The following is a 27,102-nucleotide window of genomic DNA, read 5'->3' as shown; positions in this document are numbered from 1 at the left end:
TCCCTCAATAACTTAAGAAGTTACTAAGGTGATAATAATTTTCAAATTAAGGTTTGGTCCTAGAAAAAACATCTAAGGTGTAGTTCTTAAACTGCACAGTCTTACAAGTGTGCATTTTGTAGTGATGGGCCAGTGGTGGGATTCTTTGGGCAGACACTTTGTTTTAGCCACATGTTACTGAAATTGCCTTTCTACTGGTGTTCAGTAGTTAGTTACACACCAAACGTGTGCCTGGCTGGGGCCTGTCCGTTACGATTGCTTTGGCATTAAGCTCCGCACACAAATAAGTCAGGTAGTTTAATGTAAGCAAAGTGCCTCACAAACAATGTACAATTAACATCTCTAAATTGAAAACTGTGTCCACGACTCAAATAGTAACACAAAGATTACCTTACAAATAAGTCCTCAAAAGCCACCTAAAATGAGCAACATTTTTAAAATTTTCCTGAAATCAAAGGTGAAAACAAGGTGCTATTTGGCATTAATGAACCACACTGATCCGCACACGCTTGCCCAAATCTCTATGCACTGTCGTCAAATCAGGTTTCTGGCTTGGCTATGGATGGAGAGTTAATGAGAACTGAAAGGTGTCAAACTTCACAGAAGGGGTTAAAGTTATGTTGTGCTCGGCCCAGGTATGCTTTGTTGAAATAATACTGTGCGCTCCACAGTACACGGCATGTCCTGTGCCACTTGCTCTCTTTCTACCTCAGTCACGCATGGCTTACTGCAGAAACCTCTCATAGCATCCCAGAGCGGAGTACCTGAGGAATGATTCCTTGCTGGTCCACCTCCTGCTTCCCCATCATAGTGTAGGACTTGCCAGCACCAGTCTGTCCGTAGGCAAAGATGCACACGTTGTAGCCTTCAAATGCATGCAGGAGCATCTCCTCCCCAATATCCTTGTAAACTTGTCTTTGAGAGGCAAAGTTGGGATCTTCATTCTGAGGAAAATGGCACAAAATCAAAGAAGAGAGGATTTTAATGTATTAGAAGCAAAGATGGACATAATCCTATCATAACGAAACTAACTAGACAGGCAAATAGGATACCTGATATCTAACAAGCATTGGAATAGCCAATAAGTCTCACTCATGTGAGAGCTATTGGATTTGCCAATTGGCTGCTGTTAGGCATGGCTAAAAGTTAGCGGTGTAGGATAGAATGAAGTAGAGAGGCGTAGAGTGGAGTGGCGGAGCGTGAAGAAGCGTAGAGTGGAGTGGCATAGAGCAAAGTGGCATAGAGGATCATGGTATAGATTGGAGTGGCGTAGAGTGGAGTGTCAGAGCAGGGTGGCATAGACTGAAGTACAATATCAGAGTGGAGCAGAATGTCAGAGTGGGGTAGAGTGGCGCAGAGTGCAGCACAGTGTTGTGGAGTGGCATAGAGGAATGGTGTAGAGTGGATTGGCGTAGAGAGAATTAGAGTGTTGGAGACAGGAGTGAGAGTAGAGTGGAGTAGGGGAGAGTGGAGTAGAGGAGAGTGTCAGAGTGGCACAGTGTGGAGTAGAGTGAAGTGGAGTAGAGTAGAGTGATGTGGAGTGGAGTAGAGTAGAGTAGAGTGAAGTGGAGTAGAGTGGAGTGGAGTAGAGTAGAGTGAAGTGGAGTAGAGTGAAGTGGAGTAGAGTAGAGTGAAGTGGAGTAGAGTAGAGTGAAGTGGAGTAGAGTAGAGTGATGTGGAGTGGCATAGAGGAATGGTGTAGAGTGGATTGGCGTAGAGAGAATTAGAGTGTTGGAGACAGGAGTGAGAGTAGAGTGGAGTAGGGGAGAGTGGAGTAGAGGAGAGTGTCAGAGTGGCACAGTGTGGCGTAGAGTGGAGTAGAGTAGAGTAGAGTGATGTGGAGTAGTGTAGAGGGTAGCAGAGTGTCATACAGTGGAGTGCCAAGGAATAGAGTTTTGTAGAGTGGAGTGTGAAGAATGGAGTTGCATAGAGCCGAGTAAAGTGAAGTGGAGTGTGGCAGAGAGGAGTGTCATGAAGTGTACTGGAGTGGAGTGGCAAAGAGTTGAGTAGAGTGGTGTGGAGTGACAGTGTGGAGTAGAGTGTCGTACAGTGGTGTTGTGCAGAGTCGAGTGAAGTGTCATGGAGTGGTGTAAAATGGAGTGGCGCAGTGTGTCATGGAGTGGAAGGTCATGGAGTAGAAAGAAGAGGTGAGGAGTGTTGTAGAGTATAGTGTTGTGGAGTGGAATTGTGGCGTGGAACGGTGTAAAATGGAGTGGAGTGTCGTAGAGTGGAGGGTCATGGAGTAGAGTTAGGTGACGGAGAGTGGTGCATAGTACAGTGTCAAAGTGGAGTGGAGCAGCAGAGTAGAGTGGCGTAGACTGGAGTAAAGTGGTGCAGAGTGGAGAGACACAGAGTGGAAGGTCAAAGAATGGAGTGGAGTGGCAGAATGGCGTAGAGTGGCAGAGAGGAGTGGAGGGATGTAGAGTGGACAATGCATGGTGTGGCAGCACACTTTTTCAATGAAATTACCATTACATTTGCACATACATACAGTTTACTAGTAGAACTATACAGTGCTCAAACAATAAGATGTGGAAATCAGCATCACTTCTAGTGTATTGATTTATTAATACTATTTGTAGAACTAATTTACTGGCATTTAAATTTTGTTGGGAGCTAGAAAAAAAAAAGAACATCTTACAGCCTTTATCACCACCAGTACCCAGCAAGATTGGCACACACATCCTCTCACTTTGGAGTCAGAGAAAGAAAAGTAAACACGAACCCCCCACAGAAGGCAGAGCCTAACATTTTACCTCTATCTTTGAATGCACAGCAAACGTGCTAAGATAAAAACAAAAATGTAAGTTCTGTTTATTGCTCATTCAGTTCTAAACTCCAGCATGGTTATTTTGGAGTGTTTCAATACCCCCCACTCCCCAACTTCCAGCACCTATGGAATGGGCGTGAAAATGAAGGAAAAGATTGTTTATGTTATGTTATTAGTAAAGAGCAGCAAACAAAATTAACAAGCTCATAGATGGAACATTGTTCCTCACAAGCAGACTGATTAACCAGCAGTGGCATAGATAAGTAGAATCAGACAAGCAGCAAGAAAAAAGCCAGGAAACCTCTTCCAAGAAATACAGCACGTTTACCACTTCCTGAACAAGATTCAAGGGAGACAACTGAAAACACATATGCTTGCGGAATGCCTCACAAAAAAGAAAAAAGTTCCCAGAAAGTGAGCACTGGTAGAAGAATGCAAGGAGCCAGTCAGAAAGGTGATGCAAGTATGGACTCACCTCCATGTGGGACCTTTGCAGAATTCTGCAATTGGGATATTTCTGAACAAAGCAGCAGTAGCACCTTTGTCTCTCGTTGAGTGAGCCTAAGGTCTACCAAGTAAAGGCCTGTTGGCTTTCTTACACATAGTTACATACGCAACACAATCCATCTAGAAATAAACTGCTAGGAAGTGGATAACTATTCACAAAAAAACTGGTTGGATTTGAAAACGTCTTATGCCTAGAGCAAGTGCAAGTGCTTGGTGGAGTAAAGAAAACACAAACAAAAGGATGCTCAATGACTTTGCTATAAGGAGTCGGATTTGGTGGAAGGACATCTGGAGGAAAAGATGGTATCTACCACTTCAGGAAGAAAATCAAATATGCTCAATAGCCACTGCTGTATCCCCAAGAATGTAAGAGTAGATTGTGTAGGTTCAGATGGAGGACTCTGTCCTTTTGCTGAAACAGGAGGTTTTTTCAACGTGCCAGCCTGTTTGGAGGACTAATGGACATGACCCAGAGTTCTGAGTACCACACCTTCTTGTCCCAATCTGGGGCCACTAGGATGGGTTGGGCCAGATTGTTACAGAAATTCTCTAGAACAGAGAGAGTGTTGGAAAAGTGTACATGAGAACCTTGTTCCATTCCAGCCAAATAGAATCTCTTACCTAGTGTTCCTGAGGAAATAGCATTGTTGAAACTACATGTTCAACGGTGGCTAAAATATCTAGCCAGGGTTCCTCCCACTGGCCAAAGACACCTTAACCCACCTTGGAGTATAAATGCTGTCAATTTAGTTTGTTCCCTCTAGCATTAAGGGATTCCAGGCGGTTGGCGACCACGAAACTGCCCTAAACACCAGACACTTCCAGAAACACAAAGCCTCCTGGCAAAGGATACCAGACCCCATTTTAACCCTGCTTGTTGCAGTACAGTAAGGCATTGATATTGTTTGTGACTATCTGGACCAAAATCCCATTGATGCCATCCCATTTGGAGCATTCAGCTCCAAATAAAAGGACTACAACTCAAGTAAATGTTGAGGCTGCCCTCCATTGAAGACCCAAATCCTCTGATCTCCTCAGGTGACCCGACCAACCTAGCAGTCATGTATTCAATACTCACTGTTAGTTCTTTTTTGGAGGTGGGGGCGATTGTGGCCTGTCGCAGGACACATTGTGGTCTGTCAGCCATCACTGAAGATCTTGAGCTGTCTCCTCCAAGACCTGGATGGTGTTGGAATAGCAACCTTGATGCTGGGTCACTTGGACCACAGATCCCACAGCATTGAAGCATATCCCAAATGCCCTGGGTGTTGCAAAGGAAAAGCTGTTTACTCCTCCTTGTTAAGGATCGCTCCAATAAATGTTAGCCTTTATGAAGGAACCAGGTGGGACTGTCTTATTTACAGTGAAAGTCAATGTCAAAATTTCCACCATCTCCTGGAGGTGGTCCAGGACTGACTGTGGCAAACCCACCTTCAGCTGCCTGTAACTGAGGTGCAGAAATACAGGAACTTCCTACCTCTGGAGGTGGGCAGCAACCATTGCCATAATTTTGGTGAACGCCAAAGGGGAGCACCTGGTTAGGCTGAAGGAAAGCACAACAAACTATAAATGCTCCTCTGCCACCATTAACCACAGGTAATGCCTGTGGGACTGATGGATGAGTATATGGCAATATCCAGTCACCCTGGTCCAGAGACAATAAGAAATCGGCCAATGTGAGCACTCTGAATTTGTTGTTCTGCAAGAAGGGTTCAGAGACTCAAGATGGGGAAGAGGCCTACATCTTTCTTTTGAATTATTAAATAGCAGGAATAGAAACCCCCACCTTTCTAAGACTCCGGTATCACCTGTATGTCACAGTAGGAGAGCAACAGACATACCTCCTCTAACAGGATGGAAAAATGGTCAGCTGAAATCCAATCTGGAATACTGTGTGGAGAAGATTTAGGGTACAGCATTTTTTAACAATTTGCAAGACTCACCTGTTGAAAGCAGTGGATTGCCAAACCAAGAGGAAGTGCCGGATCCTACCTCCACTGCGTGGACATGTACCACTAAAGGCACACTAATGCAGTTGCTTGCTGTGGTAGCAGGGAAGAGAAGTTAGAGGCCTTATGTCACTACTGCCCTGCACTCTGTCTGCCAGGATAGGGATGTTGTTACATCAATGGCTGAATAAGCTGCTTCTGCCTACAGACTAGATCAGTGGTTCCAAACCTGTGGTCCGGGGACCTCTGGGGGTCCACGAAGCCACCTCAGGGGGTCTGTGACTGCTGAAAAAATGTAATATTATTAACAGATTAGGTCCCCAGTTTTCAGTAAGAACTCAGTGGGGGTTCCCCGGATCCCAGCAATGATTCAGTGGGGGTCCTCGGGTTCCAGTAGTGATAAAGTCGGGGTCCACTGAAGTCAAAAGGTTGGGAACCACTGGATTAGACCCCTGGAATAGCCCCTAAATGTCTTCAACTGGTGAGGAAACGGGTTGGCAGTGGTCAACAACCCAAGGAATGCTTTGTAGCTCTGCTTTCTCAAGTATTTTAAGGCCAACGAGGCGAGACCTATCAAACAGCATAACTATCAGCAAAGCCTGTATTTTGCAAGAGAAACCAGAAGACCTCATCCAGGCATATCTGCAGAGAGCAACGTTGATACCAACAGTTCTGGCAATGCAGTTTGTGGTATCCAAACTGGCATGAATAAAATACTTAGCTGTGTTCTGCCAGTCATGTATTGTCTACACTAAAGAAGACCACATTTTCTCTGCGACAGATGCAAGATCTCACTGACCATGTCCCAAAGGGCATGTGAGTACTTCCCCAAAGAGCAGACTGTGCTTATGGATCACAGCAGCAAACTAACAAAGGAAAAATATGTTTGCCAAAGGCATCAATCCTTCTGGATGCTCTATTCAGAGGATTGCTTCGAAATGAATTACCGGTTGACGCCTGTAAAAAGACTTTCCTGAGTAGAGTGCACTGTGAGAAAGTTTGGCTCACCAGGTGCCAGCCTTTTACACATGGTTAGCTGTCGATAATAGGCAGTCAAGAACATAGTTTCTTGAAAGAAGCTGTGAGGACACTAAGGGCTTAGATGTTCTTCACCTGTCTAAAGAGTTTCCGTCAAGATATTGTTTTAGACTCAATGGCGGTCAGCTACAATACTAGTAAATCAAATGCCCTCCGAAACTCGACTGTGAATGACAGACTTTCTTCCATTGAAGGCCCTTGTGTATGTCAAGCTCTGTCTCAGGGGTGGTAACAAGCACACCAGCATTTTGTGCATCAAGGTTTAAGGCATTATCAGCGTAATAAGGGGGCGAGAAAGCCATTCTTTCCACCTTCATCATCATCAAGATCCTCTGGAGCACCCTGCAATGGCACAGGATCAGAGTCAGAGTACATGACAACTGGCTGTGCCTTTGCATTCTCGGGGCAACATCGGTCAAGCTCGTGTATATGTTGGTTCAGGAGCTGAAATGGGTGTCGGCACTGGATCAACCTGTGGCACTAGTGGCTTCTCCCCAGTGTCACTGTGGCAGGAACTGGCCTTGACTGCTGGGCAGAGGTGGAAGTCTGTATGGGAGTCAGGTCCAGATACGGTAGCCAGCATGGAATGCAGGGGCTGGGTGGAGTTTGTAAGGGCCCTGTAGCAGGCCTGAGGAGACAGACAGCCCCAGGGACGGACCCAAAAACGGGAACGCCACTGGAGAGCCCTGTGGTTTTGTTTGGCCCAAAGGCACACTCGAGAGCTGGAAGCCCACTGTAAGGTTGGTACACAGTTTCTTTGAAACCACCATCTGCTCTGGGGTCTACAATACCGTGGGAAATACGGGGAACAGTGGGACCAACTGAGAATTAAATACCATGCCCGGTGACCTCAATAGGATGCGACTCGCATCTTGACACTCCAGCTCCTTCTCTTGGGAGTCAGAGTGGCAGGCTACAGGTGCGTCCTGGTTTGCTTTTCTAGGTTTTCACTTGGACTTTGATTTACTTGAGGACTTGAAGTGGGAACTGGAGCAGCTTTATGATGAGGACAAAGTCCTGGCCGGGGACTTGGAGAGGGATCACACAAAGTCGACAACTTCATTTTGTGTTCAGCAACATACAACTTCGCCATCCAGTCTATATTCGCCTTTGGATGCATTAGGACAAACGTGACACATAACTGAGTCGTGTCCGTAGCCCCGGCACCAGAAGTAAACTCGTTTGAGTTTGTGACCGAGATTTGATTCCTGCAGCTGCAGAACTGCTTGAAGTCTGTTTTTGGTCTGCACATCAATCCATAGCTCATTGAGTGAAGTTTGTGAAATCATGGACAAACTGAAAACAATCTTTGTGGAGCTCTGGATCCATGCTGGAAGAGGCACATAGAAAGGAAATCTCATCAGCGCTCAGGAGTGGCGTTAATTTGCATCTCCGAGCTCTCAGAGCTGCACTGAAGCAATGCGGAGTCATGCACCTCCACCAAGCGGTTCTCTATATCCAGTCTAGTGCCTGAGGGATTTTCTACAGCAAGGAATCTGTGGCTGGAAGTACCCAGCAGAAAACAGTAAGTATGAAACTTATGCTGTGTCCACATGATCACTTTTTACTTTGGAATACAATGGGAGATTTCTTGAGGATATAGAGTTTGGATATTGCTAACTCTGCACATTGATGTGATTTCTACCAGAAAGTAGTTTTCCAAGAAATATACTGTAGAGAAACCCTATGAACTACTTAGAAAACAGGACTCATTCTCTTTGATAAAAACCTAAATGAGTTGCCAGAAATGAGAGGGTCTCTTGAGAAAGAAAAATTTGTGAATCTTCTCTCAGAGGTTCTTAATGACTGGCATTCTGAAAATAAGTTTACAAACAACATTTTTCAATAAGCTGTGATGCTTGCAAGATGTAACTCAATGGAGGAAACCAGCAACTGTGACATACAGCTGTACTGCTTTTTCCTGGCATCTGGTTGGGTAAACGTTCTTGTAAATGAATCAGAGGCAGTAAGACATTCTCATGAGTGGATAGATTGGCTTCTCCTACAATGCCTGTGAAATCTTGAGGGAGACTTAGATGACCATGTTGGATGTGTTGAAAAGCTATTCTGCTAAGTTCAGTGTTGGCAGGCCAGGAGGTAAGATCTGGCTGCTTAAGTTGTGAAGACAATCTGGCTTGCACAGCAGCCTTCTGTGTGAAGATACAGCTTACCCATTCCAGAGGAAAGAGGATTGCCCGGTCCATTCAAAATGTCATTCCCTGTGGACAGTGGTTGGAAGTGCCTGGGGGGGGGCATACTTCTTGTTTTCTGCATTTGTTTAGAGGTCTACCTGAGGAAAACTCATTTGAAAAAGATGTTTCAAACCTCATCACTAAGGATTTATTTGAGATTCTCTTGGAAAATAGTGCAAAGAGCATCCGCCTCTGCATTCTGCATGACTGGAAAACTGGACCTGAGTGATTTGAAAGTCTCTGTAAGCTTCTTCCTAGTACTTCAGTTAGTACTCTGTTGTTGTACTGTCCATATGAACAAGGGAAGCTTGCCATGAAAATTGGTAGAAAAGACTGGAGAGCAAGAACGACTACTTGGGAGTTCTAGAAAGGGTGATGTGGTAGGGTATTTTCTTCTGCAACCACATACCCTGAATCTGAAGAGGTTCAACAGGTGCACCCCAACCTAACAGAGAAGCATCCATCACTAACATTTGAGTGGGATTATGCTGGTGGAAATACCTCCCTTCATTGTTCGGCTGCACCAACATGGAGACAACTGGATGGCTGCTGCATTGAGTGTTATTGTATCCTCCTACCTGCCCAAGAATTCAGACCACTGATCTTTGGCACAATGTCAACAAGTGTTGGAAACCAAAATATGTTTTCCTTTGAAGGAAATGCTCTTGCATTTTGGGTATCCAACAATACCCCTAGATGAAGGATGGATTGGAGCGCAGTATGCATTGATTTGAAATGACTGATCTGCAAACCCAGGAGGTGAAGGGTGCTGACTATCAACTTAAAATGATAGTTCCGCTGAGGAGACAAAGCTTTTATCAACTACTTTTTGAGATAAGGATAAACTAAGACTCACGTTCTCCTTTAATGTGCCATTACTAGTGGCATGAACTTTCAAAATGTTCCACAAGCAGACTATCTCCCAAATAGAAGGACTCTGTACCGATAATGGTTGCAGCCCATAGCACACATACACACATCTAGTCTCACCATGAGGGTTGACAATAGGTATGATGGGGGCTAACACTGTGAACTCCCTTTCCACTGTTGGCTTACTTGAGGGCGATCATGGGCTTTAACTTGTGCTTCGATACCTACAGAAAATAAAATAAATCGCCTTTCCCTTTCAGACAAAAGGGAACCTTCCACACAGCTTGCTTTTTTAACAGCCTGTGCGCTTGCTGCTGCAGTTCTTAATGGATCAATTTGCTTTTTTTGTAAACATTATCAGTGTAGGGGGGCTTTGAATCCAAGATTGTATGAACTATGCCAACATTAAGAACCATATCCCTTTTGTGATGTTTTGCCGTTCTTGAATGAGTTCCTTGATGTTTCCCGTTACATGAGTGATGGACAAAAGAGGGGCAGAGGAAGTCACTGCTTTGCTGGAGGATTCTCTTCAGAGGACTGATGACCTTTCCTCTTGAGGTGCGCCTTGGTAGAACTGTTCCCTCTGCTAGTGATGTTAAGACCACTGATGAGCTTGAATTATCTTCTAGGAATACAGAAGGTCTAGAGGCCTAAAGTGGTGTTTTCTTTGCAAGCCTGTATCTCCCTATATCTCAGTTTCAAACTTTTTTTGTATGCCTGGGTTCTGGATAAAGTGTTACCAGAAAAGGGAAAAGGGAATATCCTATGTTGCACTCTGAGTTTCAAAGTGGTCACTTGCAGCCAGGAAGAAAGTTTCAGTACCAGCTCACGAAAATATCAGCAGGTGAATCTGCAGCCACACTTGTTATTTGGTTAGAAACCACATTATTCCCTCGGAGACGATCTATTTAAAACACTTCCTCTGAGATGTGGTGAAGAAGGTGGAGGAGGATACTGTCTTGCGTTTGCCCTAGTCCATCAATTGCAGTTGTTGACAATGAGTATCCCGTGAGCAGAAATTAAAATTAGAAGGCTCTGAGGGAACATGCAAACCGATGAATAAATGGGCAGGCGCAAAAAGGCCGACCTAAGAAGGCCATTCCATAGACTAAAAGAGAAAAGACAGAACCGTATCAAAGACACAGAACACGGGGCACTCGCTGACAGAGTATGATGGATGGAGCAATGAGACACTGGTGAGCAACAGGAGGTGGAGGTTTCGTGGAAAAGTGGAGTAGGACCAACCCTTGCAACACTCAGACTCCAGAATGCCACGGTCACTGAAAAGTGCATCGGACATGTGACTAATGTATGAGTGAGACCACACTCACCTCTGAAATCCAGCCAAGAGGGGAGTTCAGGGATCAAGGGAGGAGTTCAGGGATGAAGGAGGGCCAGTTGAGAAGAAGGGTTGTTTTTCAGTAGTGGAAGCCTTTTGGGAGGGCAAGGCTTGAGGATCAGGGCTTATTTTCCATTCTACTGCATGGGGCAGCATGAGAAACAGTGCTGTTCCCAGTAAGCCAGAAGGGCTAGTGGTGGTGTTCTGGGGCTGATATATAGCAGTCCCAGGCACCACATGCCACTAGTGGCAGCTGGGTGGTGAAAGGAGGGGGGGTTGGAGGGGAATGCCAGGCAGACTCATGAATCCATGTGTGCTCCTCCCACTGGAGCTCAAGGAGCCCATGGGGAGGGGCGAAGCCCACTGAAAGGCATCATAGGCCAATCCACAGAAGCCACTTATGGGCTGAGCAACCGCAGGCTTAAACCAGGGTGTGGGTTGTTGGGAGACGAGCAGCTTTATCAAACACAGGGCCTAAAGTGAGGAGGCCAATGTAGGCCACAATAAACAATGCCACAGCCTAAGGAAAAGTGTGAGTGGTCTAGGGGCAGCAGAAAATGGTGTCCCAGAGGAAGACAACCATGTCCCTAGAATAGTACATATAGTCAGGGTCTGCAGCTACAAGGAGACTGTCCTAGATTCTAATGTAAGACATAGGTGCTGATCAGGAGCTTAACGGGACTGTGAGTCAATTTGGCTTTTATAACTCTGGCTGATGCATCATCTTACACTCAAAGCTTAGCCACTGGTGAGGGGAATACAAAGCAGAGCCTTAAAGACATGGTGACAATGCCACTCGTGCAAAAGAATGAAACCCAGCAAAAAGCTAAGCAGACAAAACCAAGTGATGAATAATCATCAGTGTCCCACAATAGAATGGCAAGACTTTCACTGATTTTCAGTTAGCTAGGTAAGTTGAGAAATGGTCTGGCCTCATGGTTAATAGAACCTAATCCTGTTTGCCTATGTTAACTGAACATGGCGAGATGGGTATAGAACTTGCTGACACGTGGCCTATCCTTGGAAAGGCATACATTTAAATACCTAAGGATATCGGCTACATTGCCTTTTGGAACTACTTATCATTTTCAACAATAGGCCCATGTGGCACTCATTAAAATGATTCTATTACCATGTATGGTACATTATTTTGTGAACATACCACTGAAGCTTATCAGAACCTTCTTTACTGACCTGAACGCACTGCACTTGGTTCTGTTCTTGGGCGCAGGCATGCACAGAATAGCGATAGACAAATTGTACCTTCCCATTGAGAAAGTGTGGTTGGGGGCTCTAGACCTCAAGACCTACTACTTGGAAGCACTGCTTGAATGGAGGAGAACATGGCTGAGCATGGCGGGTGCACCAGAAATCGATAACACCAAAGAAAACTGTCATTGACATCACTGACTGAATACATTCAATATTCATACAGAGACCAAGTCCAGGAAAGTTCTTCTCACAAAGGCTAAATACAGCTGGAACTTGTTTGCACACATGAGGTCATAAGAAGATGTATGTACCATTCAAATGGGTAGCAGATTAGAGCAGATTGAGCTAGGTCTTTGATAACTAAGGTAGGCTAACTGTTTGTTGGTGGTACACTTAAGACACTAGAAGAATCATGTAAGAGATGAATAAGGCAGTCAGATCTCTATTGGGAAATACCGATCCAGAACCAGGAACAGAGAGTACCAGGCAGATATTGCTTACATGAGCACAGCAATGCCGAATTATCACCGTGCTATATAAAACCATCAGGAAAATACGAAAGAGGAACCTGAAAACCCTCAGGGCCAAGTGAGGAGGGAGGGCCTTGGTGAAGAAGTAACAAATGGACTGTGGCTCTTCGACACAGAGCAAAAGTAACAACAAATTTCGGGCTTAAATTATTACGCTGCACCTACATAACTCCGACTTATATGCATGGCATGTTCTCAAACACCCTGCCTATGTGTCAGAGATGTGACAGCAGAGAGACCTGCTTTTACCACATGCAATGGTCCTCCCAGAAACTCCAAAAACTCTCGGAAGAAATCTCCTGACAGGGAAACAAAACGTAGGCAGTCCTACAGTGTGCCTACTTGGTTTAATGCCTAGGCCAAATGCAGTTAAGTCTAACCGTAAATTCACTGACTTGGACACTGTATTAGCAAAAAGAATGATACCCAAGAATTGGAGATCCCGTCAATTCTGACATTAAAAATGGAAATTTAATTTCACACAAAATAGTAGTAGCAGGGGCAGATGAAAGCAGAGGATGCAGAATAAAGTCAGGGCAGACAGGCTAGTGTGAAAGAGACTGGGACCTAAAATGCTGGCTATTGAGTATAACACGTACAACAAACCACCTTAATAGCATTAACCACAATGATTAGTTGTATATACAAAGCACAATATTCACCTACAGCCTGTGAACCAAACGTGCACCTACTATGCACTAACTGCAGGAACTAAGCCTCAAGACAAATGCCCAAATCAGCTACTGCACACTAAATGAATACTTCATGAAAGGAGAAACCCATGATTGGACAGGTATTAGTTATTTTATTGTGTGACACCAATTGTATTTATTTGTGAGCCTCACTGATCCCTCACGAATACTATTTTACTGATGTAAATGTCATAAAGCATAATATTCTGTAAAAAAAAAAAAAAAAAATTAAAAAAAAAGTACATGCTCAAAAAAATATATATGAAGTTATCAATTAAAACTCAATAATCATTTTTAAAAAGACAAAAGGAATCACTAGTGTCAAAGGTGGTGGAAAGCAATGATCCAATTACTAGACACTTCATGGAGGAGCACTTCCGAGGACCCTGGGACGCCTATTCCTCACTGTGGAAGTGCCAGATGTCAGAAAGGACGTCAATGGACTGGGTAATCTGATACCCACACTGGAAGAAACAAGCAATGGCCATGCAGAAAAACAAAAAAATATATACAACAGGTGCTTATCACCCCCAAAAAAACTAAATATCCTACTGCAAGCCCACACAAAAGAGCTGGAGAAATACTCCATAAGCAACAATGAGAGGATTCTTGGTGTGTTCCTGGGGCAGAGGGAGAAAGGCGAGTGTATGCGCCCAGATTACTCTCGAAGGGTGAGAACGTGGGCCCCGACCTGGACAGCACTTGCTTGCCATGAGCTGGAAAGCATTCTCACACTTTCAATTTCCGTAGGAATGCCGCTCCTAACCCCTACAGAATTTTCAATCTTGTTCACCCCATATTTAATTACAATGCACAGGTTATCAGCAAGAATACCATGGGTGGGAATAAGGGAGAGAAATAATTGGTACAAGTAGCTCTTTCACCATTTTACCAATTCCTCTTTCTAAGGGATACAAAGAGAACAATCTGGCTATGAATGATATTCTTGTCTTTACAATTATCACTTTATTACACAAAAAATACAATCTAGTGAACTCTACTCTTCCCCACTAGCATTTCTCTAGGTTTTGATTAGACTGTCCGTACCATCGTCCAATACAAGTCACAACCATTTGCTATTATCTTTCACGTCCCTAAGATTGCTCTTCTTCCATTTCTAAATCCACCCACCCTTAATTAGATCAAAAACTACCCAAAGGTTGAATTTAAAATAAAGTACTTGAATATACAACTTAAGTTACAGTTAAAATGGTATTGACATCTACGAGAACAAATATATTCTTTAAAAAGAAAAGATAACAGTACAAATTATAAAAACATAATTCTTTCTCGGATGCTCCTTTCCGGCAAATTAGCAAGACCAAAAGTTAAATTAATATCTCAAGCAAGTGTTAATTCCAAGCACTGCCTTTATCTAGCTTCCAAGACTGAGCTTTCACAATAACAGTACATACAAAATAGAGATAGCCAGTCTCCATACCAAGTTTAGAAACTACTCTCTCCTTCCGCCATACAGGAAATCCTTAATTCATCCCAGAGCCAAATACTGCAACATCAAATGTATCATTCTATATAGTGCACAAACGTTGGGGAGCAGTATCCACTTCTTATGCTTCCTTTAAATGGTGACAGAGTCAAGAGGGCTACTGCCATGAAGTAACACAAGATAAGATTTCCAAACTCCGTGGTACTTTCAAGTTTGTTTTCCAGCACCTTCAGGCTGACTGACACCACCTACCGGTGTGCGGGGTACTGCTCACAAAAAATCTTCCTGATCCAGTCTGAAACCTGGGAAATTCAGAGATAAGGAATCTGCGGCTAGAATTCCCTATGATATAGTGTTTTCAATTAATAAAGCTTGAAATTCACTCACTCTTCTTAAAGAGGTACTACCCACCAGGAAGATTACCTTCCAAGAGAAAAATGTATGTGGGGGGTAAAAAGATGCCACCATAAGCATGAGGATAAATATCAAGCACCAAAGAGGGAACCTGAGGCTTTGTAGAAGCGATAACCTTTCAAGAGTTTCAACAAAAGCTTTGATAAAAGGAATCTGGCTTTCACTGTTTTCGAGGTATTCAGCTATTGGGCAAGTCTGCTCGTACAGATGTTTAGGCTAAGTCCACCCCCCATTTTCCCCATCGGTGCCACAATTTTTCTGGAATGAATGATATTTTACTCTGAGCAGGCAACCCAATTCTAGCCTCTCAAACCCAGTGTTTGTCTGACAACAGGAACTTCATACTGCCAGAGGGTCACAACTTAAATTGGGTATTTCCATATTCTTTTGCCAAACAAGTCATTCTTATATAATCTGGTCCTGCGTTTTCAACTGGATGGATTTCTGCATCTGTATAATCTGCTCAAGCCCTGATAGTCCTTTTCTTAGTTGTTCGCCATTGAATTCTATCCATTTTGATTCTAACAGCGAAGGAGCACTGTTCCAAATAATGGCAACAAAAAAAACAGCATGAAGTGGGGTCTGTGTCCTGGTGCAGTGTGGATTTCAGAGAATGTCCTACCAGTCACCTTAAAACCGAATCTACTTCCAAGAATACCACCTTGTAATGTTCAAAGCCACCACTATAAGGCAGGAGTAAGCACAGCATGTGATCTGCAAACATGTATTTTCAATACCTTCCTGGGAATGGAACCTCAAAATAAATGAGTCAATTTGAACAATTAATTTACATATTACGTTCTGATGCCTCAATCAACAGGGACCAGTCAGTGCCACCCATGTGAAGAGTGCAATGTGTTATGGCGGGTGTAGGGAAGGCAACACAGACAACGGGAGGGAACAGGAGGGAGGGATGAGGCAATACGCACAACAGGGGTGGGGGGATCAAAGGGGGGAAAAAGCAACAGTAGCACAATGGTGGGAGTGGAAGAAGCAACAGAAGGGGGTGGGAGGAGAAGAAACAACACAGAGCATGGGGTGAGGGGGGAAGAAGCAAAACAGCACAGGTGCAGGAGGGGAAGACAATGGTAGGGGGTGGGAGAGAAAACAAATAGTACTTGAAACACAGCGCAAGCAGTGGATGGAGAGTGGAAGGACAATAATCAAGCTAACGCAATCAGTAGCTGGTCCATAATCCACAAGAAATAAGACTAAGGGAAGCCTGCACATGATGGCCAAATAGGAGGCAGCAAAGAAGGCTGACAATGAAGTCAAAAATGGAAAGCAATGGGAGTTCTCCAAGGTCCTTATTGAAAATAATACCCTTCTCAGTGTCAACGTGTGCACTGTCAGTAGGGGAGACCTAAAAAAATGGTTTAGCAAGTCAAAAGGACTCAGTAATGTAAAGTAGACGGACATCTGATCCTGCAGAGAAGATAAAGGGGTGGACACATAACCTCGGCACGTCTGACTACAACTGCATAATATTAAACAAACTACTGCTGATTAACAAAACAGAGAATTAGCTATTGGATACATAAGGTGCCACGGCAATACTAAAGATGTGTGGTTAACAAGGTTATATGTGTACAGCTCACTCGTTAACAATTCATAGTGTGACTAGTAGAATCTAGGTCATCACCAATCTTATGCTTTAGGGAGTTTTCAAAGATGAGGGAAAGGAAGGGAAGGTCTATGAAATATTGTAAAGTGTGAGGTTTAAACTTTCAAGGACACGAATACCTATAAACTTCCACATTCTTAATGTCATACCAGTTATGGGTCCTTCTCCTGTTGTGCTCTTCACTAAGCCTGGCAATGTTACTAATTTTACTACAAGCTTAGGAGAGAATGGAGTAATCCAAGATGAAACTTTGGCAAACTTGTCAAAGCACAGGAAGATATTACTTACATCCATAACCTGAAACTGTAAAGTGTGCAACTGTGTAAACAGTATGAACACGTATTCGAAGACAAGTGATCTTAAATTCATGGGGTGCCTATTCACTTTTACTAATGTGCTCCAGAATGAAAACATACATTATTTACAAGTCGTGGATAATTACTGGAAAAAGCGGGCCTTGTGCCAGAAGCAGAAACCTTAATGTGCATCCATTGTTTGTTCTCGCCTGCATTTCAGAGTGAGGTGCTTAACACAAGACATTACCACAACATCTACATACATGAAAAGCTTGGCTTGCGCATCTGAGCACAAGTATGTAAAAACTTGCCACAGGTCAAGTTAGGAAGCTGAACCTAAAATCCATCTAATGCTAGGCTACGACAACAACGTACAGCTTCAAATTCTTCAGTACGCTGGTGTGGGTGCCACACATTCAGGTCTCAGCAGGGGTGGAGAATGATACCCTAGCACGTGCGACACCACTATTCAAGCATTTCCACAAGTATTTCAGGGCAGTGGTGACTGAAGAGACTTGCTTGAGGGTTCACGCCTCTGCACTCTAAGAAACACCGGTTATATTACAGCACCAGGCAACTATTCCACAATAATAGACTTCTTAGGTTGTCATGAACCGTGTAGACCCTGTCTCAAGATACAGCCACACTTGGAATCCTTCCCATCGGGGTGTTTTACCGGCTGTTTCTGAAATAGCTCTAGGGAGACAGCAACAAAGGAATGAGGTTTATCTACTTGTGCATGGCAATAATATCCACCCCTTTCTACTTGATGATCACTATTCCATGGGGACTGGCAAGTCTGGACCCCATTCCTTCAACATATGCAATGTTTGGAATGATTCAGTGACTACCGATGACTCTTCTGATTTTTCAGCCTCTGCCTTCCAAACTCGTTTCTCTGCTTCAAGGAGTCGGGGACGCTTCTATATATAAAGTGTAGAACTCTGTACCTAATCCTTTTCCTGCCTACAGCTCTGCTTGTGACTATGACAGTCTCCTCAAAGACAGCCTGCTTGCCCAGTCTGAGTTTTCCAATCTTGAATTTCACTGTTTGTGCCTGCGGTGCCTTAGGCCCGAGCAACTCTGGCCTAACCGTGCATTTTCTTTCTGCTCTCTGAAGAGGCCTTTTTAGTGGTTTGCAATGCAAATGCTTTGGTAGGAGTGTGCAAAGCATGTTTAGCTACCACAACACATGCTACAAACAAAATCTTTCACACTTGAGGAAGAAAAACGTGTTTCTGTGAGAAAATCCTCTCAGAAAGTAGGTGTGGAACCACCCAATGTGTTCCCAGGATCCCCGTCTCACAAGCCACAAAAAGAACTGACTGTGTGAGGCAACTACCAGTACAAGGCATTATCGGTAGTGGAAGCTCCTACAGCCTTAAAAGGAGCAGGTCAAACTTCCAGCTCTCTTGATACTAGCTTATCAGGCTGTGCTTCACCTCATAGTTAATGCATTTCAAAGTAAGCTTTCACATAGATGCTACAAAACAGTCTGTAAAAAGGTTAATTTCTCAAGCTTTTAAAGACTGCAATTGTGGTGAATCATGTTAGTGCCGGCGCAGAGTATCCATTTTAGATCGCACATTTCAGCTTGGCATTATTTTCTGATGGTGACTTTTTACTTTTTTACACGTATGAGATAATGTACTGAAGACACTGTACATGTAACTTATTCCCTGTAAGCGTTGCAGCCTTGTAGTCTGTACACTCTGTCAAAGGCTAGGCACACAGAAAGTGATGCTCTTGGATTGTGACTGTTCGTTGGAGACAGCTCGGAGGGTCAAGACATATCAACACATCAGCTCTGCACCTCTAACAGTGCAGAATGAACAGTGCTTTCATTATAAAAACTGCCTTTGTGTTACACTCAGCATTTCTGCTGGGATTATCCTGGAATGTGGTGCACTGTGACTGAGATGCAGCCCTGCTTCCTCTGACCTCCATCCTGCAAAGGACAATAGCGTGAGCTACATTAGACTGGCCTCCTGGCACTTCTTACCTAGGCACGGGGGTTGGGCCAGCCCAATGGATATGGCAGAGCTACTCCCACTAAGCTTGCGATAGTACAGGTAAAAACAGATAAGAGTGTCACAATATAGTAATATCACCCTTGTTAAATTGTTTATCTTTTTTACCATTCTCATAATCCGGGTCGCCAAGCTTTGCTTAACCTGCCTAATAATCGCAGCTCATGCTTTCTATTCAAGAATATGATTGTTTCAATAAGCATTTGAAAAGACACTTTTGTATGTTTCTGGATTTTTTTACCCTTGGGCATGCAAAGCAGCAACCAAAGGGTAGATCTGATTCCACAATTTCCTTGGGAATCAGAGTATTAATGTTTGAAGTTTCAGATACTGTATTTTATCTCGGTTATGGGATTCAGTTCAGGTAGGGCAATGTGAGCTAGCTAGGAACTGTGCCAACATTTCCTGATGGACTAAGTCTTTGTATCTGAAGTTTACGTTGACCTGATACACAGTTCTACTTAATTTGTAGGAATTGTATGAATAAGAAAGAAATTGTTCAGCAACATAAGAACACAGACTTCACTCTTTTTGCTCTATAATGGAAAAAGTATAGGATATACAATATTGACAACATTTTTTGTTGTCCCCCCAAACACAGTGGGAAATTAGTCTAACATTTAGAACTATCAAGCAAGAACCTATGATGCAGAACTCATTCATACAAAGAGTCTGACATAATGTCACATCTGAAAGCATACTGCCAGGGTCTTTATCGTAACACACCTCACATCTACCCGGTCACTTCTGGCCCACACAGACAGCCTGCTGGCCAATGGTCTCTTTTACAATTTTGACTACAAATGGGATGGAACAACTCAAGTGAACCCTTAGGATCACGGTGAGGCCAGTGCCAGCACTAATGAGTATATCTCTGCCCTGAAATAATCACAGTGCTTTCAAAGCAACATGTGAAACTAGATTGTTAATTTGGAAGAAGGGTAAACTTACAAACCTAATAGACTCCATCTGGTTAGGCCGAAACACAGATGAATGGAAATCTCTGCTCACCTATTGGTAGATGTTGAGGTTTATGCTTCAGAAATGTGTTCTATTTTATACCAAACATAATAAAAAAAAAACACAACTTGAATAAATTCCCAAACAAACAATTTACGGAAAATCAAGAAAAATGTAGTGAAAAGAAGTAAAGAAAAGTAGCAAAAAGAAATAAGTAGAACCAGAACCTTTTGTAGCATCTAAAGGCAAAAAGCACTAAAAAACAACTCAGCGCAAATATTCAAGGAAGATCAGGACGTAATTGAGATTTTCAAACCAAGCCCAATAGATCAGGGTGGGTGTATCTAGTGCTTCACAACTGTCAAAGTTTTTATCTCATGTCTTTGTTAATGTTCTGCTCTCAAAATTCTTCATCTGGATAAGGGAGGATGCTGAAGCTGGTGAGGGTCCTCAAAGCCAAATATGTCACACCTTTAAGCTCCCACTGACACCTTCAGGTTTGGTTAAAGAGCAGGACAAAGATGGATTTCGTAGCCCATGAAGGTATCTCAATGCTGGGCTAACACACTGCCTCATCCCAGTCCCAACTTTAATCTTCAGATTTTGTCAATTGTTTTTGTTAATCTCAAAATCTGCAAGTTGGGCAAGGGAGAGCGTCTAGAGGCCAGCTACTTTCACAGTAAGTCTTGTTCTCTGCAGTAGAGAGTTCTTAATAGGATGGACCTGGAAATCTTTCCTGCCAAGGTAGCACTAATAACATTTTGTCTCGAACCTCCAGAGATTTAAAAAAAAAAAAAAAAAATGACTAAGCGCCTACATTTTGTGGTTGCTGTAGAAATAGCTGCTGGTTGCATATATAGACAGGTACTCAGGAAAAGCTGCAAGGCATTAGGTCTCTTTCCTGTCTGGACCCGTTCTGGGTCTGTCAGTGTACTTACAACTGGTAAGCTGGACTGTCTTCCGAAATAGAACATTTTAGTTCTTTGTGTCCCTTTAGCAATAAACAGGAGGCCACCACATGGCCCATGGACAGCAGTTCGAGACCCTATATGTCAATGGAGAATCAGGAGTCCTTAAGTCTTCTTTTTTTTCCCCAGCAGTCAGACAGAATCTTCTTCCTTTAAAGGTCGGTCCAGAAATGTTCTGAGAAGATGGCGATGAAGACGCATTATTATGGTGTGAACTAGGAAGTGGCTGTATAATTCCCTATGCCCAATTCAGACAACATTTCCACACAAAAAACACGTTTTTTTAATCCCTTCTTCTTTAAGCTTACTGAAACCCTTCTGAGAGTTCCTCTTTCAAATGGCCCTAGCCATCTTCCCCATGCAGGAGTCTGGTGTTGTCTCTGCAGTACACGCCTACGAAGATAGTTTCTGACAGACCTTACATGTATCATCTGTTCCAGTACCCACCCAGCTGACTCGTATCGCCTCAGCTTCCTTCTCTTACAAGTGATGATATCCTTCACAGTGCCAGGAGTTCACACCTAACTAGGAGGGTAATTACTGTCACTAAACGGAAGGCAGCTACCCAAACAGGTTTTGATTCCAGTTTGCTCTAAGGTACCACCAAGAACAATTTAAAAGTTACTTTACCAACACTTCTCAATAACACACACACACCCCACAGAATTAGATTTGTGACCAAACTGTGAAAGCATGTTTTTTTTTATTTCCCCACTCTGAGGTGTAAAAATCGACTTTTATTCATTTACAGGCTTGCTCATCGAGAATTCGTCTTGACCTATACACTAGCAAACAACTTTTGGCAAATAGCTACTGCAGGGACATGCTTATCTTTAATATATATTATGTCCCATTTTAATATTTTAAGCACATTGCCCAGTGAACTTTCAGGTCAAACTTAAAAATGACTGATTAAATATATTAAAGAATGTTTTCTACATGCCGAAGCACTTTTCAGCAGTTCTAAGGCTACAGCCAAACCAGAATACAACAGTGTTCTCTAGCTATACACTTGGGTCATATATGTGGGTGGTGTAAATATACACTGCTGTCCACATATGATATTTAAATGTCAAGCTTCTAGTGCCTTTCTGGCACCACCTCGCCAAGGTCTTACTGAAAAGTTAAAGAAGTCAATTAGGAGTAAGCAGTTTCACAGCACAGGTTTAGGGACAAAGCACACAGACTGCGGCACTCAATGGCAGTGTCACAGTGCTACTTGTCACACAGCTAAGAACATCAAGAGGTTTAAAGCCAGAGTAGAGCATGCAGACACAATTTACTAGAGACACACTCAGGAATTTCCCCCACATGTTTTAGCCCTCCACTGCGACGTCCTGCATGCAGAGAGGTAAAGAGAAGTGGACTCCTTGCTTACTGTTCCTAGGGACCTATGTTGCACCTTGTTGACAAGGGCTGGTCAGGCTGGAATGGCTCTGGGGCTGCTTGCACGCTTATGCAGATGGGACATGGCTTAGCAGTTTGAGACAAATCGCTGCCTTTTAAGCAGAGTTAGGATGATTTCCACAAGGCTGGTCCCGATCTGTAATGGTGGAATTAATGAACAGGCTGTATTGGAGAACCCAGGGTCCTTTACAAGTGCTGGTCTATTAGTAATAATTTCACAATTATGCCTTTATAGATAAGGTGAAATAGCAGGCACAAGGATATGCCAAAACTAGATGATTTTGTAGGTGATGTAGTATGAAGCTTCTCAAGATTAGCCTCTGAACCCCCTTACGGCTTCCACAATAACATTATTATGTGCAGTAGATTTTAGCTGCATTGTAAGAAAAGCAATGCAGAATTTTTCTAACCAATATGCCTGGCAGGAATAGCAAAATCAAGTGACAACCTCATGACTCTTGAGGACCACACCAAAAACTTGCAATGAGCTTTGAGTCAGCCGCTTACCATTGCTTGGCTTTCTTGTCGCTCATTTTCTTGCTTCAGATTTGACGGCTTTACTTTGCTCTCTTCTGTTTGTCCTTCCCTACAGCACAGCTTCCTTTCCATCCTTTTGACTGGATGATGTCTATCCTTGCACTGCTCATATTGCAAGGACTACTTTTTTCTTTCCACTGACATTCCACGTGAGTGCGCGTGTTCTGCTCCTCTCGGTGTGGTGTATTTTCTTTCTTCATTGCATTACCTCTGCCAAAAAACCAATCGTCCACCTCCCACGCTCTGTGTGTTGCATCTTCCCTGTCAGTTGCAATCCACAAACACTGTGGATTTCTTCTCCTGCAATATGTTCCCCCAACCGCTTCCCCCCTCAAAATCATGAAAATGTTTTCTTCTGGACGGCCCAGCAGCAGCCGTTTGCTGTTGGAACACTCTTTTTAAAAAAGAAAAAGCAAACAAGCGAATAAAAAGTTATAATTTTGCTATTTAGCTATGTAGCGTCCAATTTATTGCTACACTACACAGCATCGCCAAAAACCATTGGAAAAGATCAAAGGACAAAAAAGTAGACATGTTTGCTTTGCCGATGCTTGTCTCAAACATGGACCGAGCAAACATAAGCCATAGCGAACCTTGTAACTTTTTAAAGTAAGAAAATGGAAGCAGCATTTCACTGCACATCATGAAGCAATGAGGACACACATGGAGAACAAGCACAACAGAGTTCTAAGGATGCTTCCAAGAGCCTTCCAAGAGCCGTCCAAGAGTTGCTCGAAAGGATGACCAAATGTGTTTCAGAAAAGTAAGTAGCAACAGGCAGTGTGGAGCTCGACACGTGGGAGAACCAGACACAGAGGGCATTCCCTACATATTGGGTGTCCTAAGTAGGTCCAGCTGGATCCCACAGCAGATTTTCAGGCTTACCACATTAGAAATATTTACATGCAACGAACTCAAATACAACTAGTTTACAGTCGTCCTGAACAACTGGAGTGGATCTGAATGCCCTGCACCTTTGCGGGATACCCGCGCCCTGCACAAACTGCATCAGCCTTGCTTCTGTGCATATGCGCCAAAGTGCGCTGTCTCTGGTGGGTAGAGTGCTGATTATTAGTCACAGCAAGTTCCAATAGTCAGTTGGCAGTTTTTTTTATCTTCACCAGTTACAGTTTAACTTTGAAATTTCACCCCAGGAAATGAAATTTAAGTTTACGAAAAGTACGATGGTAGTCACTACAGATATTTACGTTGCGAGTCCAACCTCAATCAATGCATCGCCAAAGGTCAATAGGGTAAGAACATCCCATGGAGACAAGCTGTGGATGTTTCCTTAATGCTATTGATGCAACTTTAGCCAAACTGAAATGTAACAGAACAGTCATGCATCCTAATCTTTTGCCCAGCTTTGCAAGTACGGTGTGGGTGAAAGACACACTTTAGTGCAAGACTAGCCAGGCTGTACCCATCAGTGCATCATCACCCTCTCTTCAGGGTCCAAGGTCCTCATGACCTTCAAACAATGATCCAATAAAGCCCACGTTTAAGAGAGACCGCTTAACACTGTAGACTACTCTAACAGCACAGTGAATGCAGTCATTGTAACATGCAAACAAAACAAATGCTGAAGTCTCCAAGAGATGAAAACAAAAACTTACCGAAGTGTGGGACCAGTATGAATAATCGAAGGTGAAGTTCTTGGGGGGGTCCTTTGGCTGCTTGGGATTGCTAATGCCTGAAGGAAAGAATATCCACGTCAGCTCTAAGAATGTACACATATATAAAACAGACATACAACGTACTTATAATCACCAGTAAAGTACACACACACCCAGCCACCTTAAGAAAAGAGCTGGGTGCACTTTTCCTGGGCCTTAAAGGGCCACCTCACCAGACATGTCTCACGTAGTGAAGATTGGACACATTTTTAGTTTGCTAAAAAGAGATATATTGTCCGGGGGCTGCAGAGGCAAAAAATGACCAGACTGCTAACCTGCTTCAAGAGCTTTAACAGTACACCTTAGGAGGGAGTGTAAACAGCATAAATTAGAGGTGTTACTGCAAATGTCTACTGACACTTAGGTGAACCAACCACAGATTATTCAGGTCATGGATACAACTGAGTTTTCCTGAAAGGGCACACCGCAAAAAGGCCACATATTGGTTATTCCTGGGAACCCTCCTTACCAGGGTCCAAAAGAACGATTAGGGCGGAGATACTGAAAAAGAAGGGAGCTCAAGAGACTATTCCATCTGTGTGGATTTTCACAGACGTGTTCACAGACATAATTTTCCAGAGTATTCATCAGAAATGTATTACTAGTGGGTCCCTTGGACCCTCTTCGGAGTGGCTAAAAGTTATGAAAACAGCTCTATTAGTAATTCCCCAATTACCCCATATACTAAAATGGGAAAGCACTCCTCCCACCTACAGGTGTAAGGAAGAGTGCATCTGCTGTTAAAAGGGAGATAGCTAGGGTGAAAAGCAACCAAGGACAAAAGAACAGAGGGTGCTTGAAAGAAATTGGGTAATTAGTTGCGAAGGATGTCAGTCTTTCACAAGTAATACATCCGCAATTGTCTCCTTTCTGGGACCTAAGTACTCTTTGTGGCCCTTGACTCTCTCAGGGTAACGAGCAGTGCCGTCCAAGGCCTGTTCAGAGTAGGCGGTGTGGGACAGCAAATCCTGATTCGCTGGCATAACACAACACTACTCCAATTTTCCAGACAGTGCTTTTTCTTTTATAACAGAAGAACGAGTTACTTACCTTCGGTAACGACTTTTCTGGTGGATACATTAGCTACCTGTGGATTCCTCACCTAATGAATACTCCCATGGCGCCAGCATTCGATGGAAATCTTCTTACTAGTCTCTGCACGTCGACGAGGACGTCACTCTAGCCCACGCGACGCCGTCTGACGTCATACAGGCAATAAGAGGTCCTCGACGACGTGCAGACGTCAGTACCAATCATTTTTTACGTGCATGAGAACAACCAGGTAATGCAATGAAAGAGCAAGGCAACATCCCATTACATTGTAAAAATACACAACATTGCATGAATAACTGTAAATCTTTTATATATATATATAACTCTCTCTTTTTAAAATATATATCTACACATCAAGTATATACACAAAGATGTATACCTATATACATATAATATATACAACATCTATTGCACCCTCAAAGACCAAGAGGAGCATACTCAAGGATTACTTGGTAAGACCAGAAAGGCAACGGGGAGGCGGGTGGGACCGTGAGGAATCCACAGGTAGCTAATGTATCCACCAGAAAAGTCGTTACCGAAGGTATGTAACTCGTTCTTCTGATGGATACAACTACCTGTGGATTCCTCACCTAATGAATAGAGTCCCAAAGCAGTACCACGCCCGGCGGTGGGTGCCTAAATGGTCAAACCAAGAAATCCTGCAGCACTGACCGTGCAAAATGGCCGTCCCTTCTAACCTCAGAATCCAAACAGTAATGTTTTGCAAAAGTGTGAAGGGACGACCAAGTTGCGGCCTTGCAGATGTCGACCACAGGAACACCTCTGGCCAAGGCCGAAGTGGCCAACTTAGCTCTGGTGGAATGAGCTCTAATGCCCTCAGGAGGATCCTTCTTTGCCAAAGAGTAACAGATTTTAATGCAAAGAACAACCCACCTGGATAGTGTTCTTTTGTGGACTGCCTTTCCTCTCCTCTTGCCCACGTATCCAATAAACAGCTGATCCTCCAGCCTGAAATCCTTTGTTCTATCAATAAAGAAGCTCAACGCCCTCTTTGGGTCCAGACGGTGCAGTCTTTCTTCCTCTTTGGAAGGATGAGGCGGAGGATAGAACGTGGACTAAGTAATTGCCTGAGCCAAATGGAAGGGTGAAACAACCTTCGGGAGGAAAGTAGCCTTGGTCCTCAACACCACCTTATCCCCATAAAAAGTTGTATAAGGGGGCTTTACTGATAAGGCCTGCAACTCACTCACTCTCCTTGCTGATGTTATAGCTATCAGGAAGCCTGTTTTTAAAACCAAATACCTTAAGGGGCAAGAATGCATAGGTTCAAAAGGGGACCCCAAAAGGAAAGTCAGGACCCAGGACAAATCCCATTGCGGCATAACGAATGGCTTTGGAGGATATTTATTTAGAAGACCTTTCAAGAATCTGATAACAATAGGGGATTTAAATAAAGATGGTTGGTCTGGAAGACATATGAAGGCTGACAAGGCCGATAAATAACCCTTAATGGTAGCCACTGCACAACCTTTCTGCGCTAGAGACAGAGCAAAAGACAAAACGTCCGATAGATGAGCATGCAAAGGATCAATCTGCCTCTCTCCACACCACGCAACAAATTTAGACCATC

At 43.5% G+C, this 27,102-nt stretch overlaps 1 protein-coding gene across 2 annotated transcripts in view; it reads right to left on the bottom strand.

Annotated features, from left to right (window-relative positions):
• The window catches only part of LOC138266930 (kinesin-like protein KIF1C), a 272,097-nt gene that overhangs the window by 121,498 nt on the left and 123,497 nt on the right, over positions 1–27,102 (bottom strand). For both annotated transcript variants that reach the window (XM_069215707.1, XM_069215708.1), the window contains exons 3-4: positions 24,399–24,475; positions 765–944 (exon numbers count right to left, since the gene is read on the bottom strand). In XM_069215707.1, coding sequence (XP_069071808.1) covers positions 765–944; positions 24,399–24,475 — 257 coding nt within the window. The remainder of the gene's footprint in view (positions 1–764; positions 945–24,398; positions 24,476–27,102) is intronic.

The sequence above is a fragment of the Pleurodeles waltl genome, chromosome 12 (assembly GCF_031143425.1).
Source record: "Pleurodeles waltl isolate 20211129_DDA chromosome 12, aPleWal1.hap1.20221129, whole genome shotgun sequence".
NCBI lineage: Eukaryota > Metazoa > Chordata > Amphibia > Caudata > Salamandridae > Pleurodeles > Pleurodeles waltl.
The sequence above is the reverse complement of the archived record's forward strand: the minus strand, read 5'-3'. Positions and strand labels throughout refer to the sequence as shown.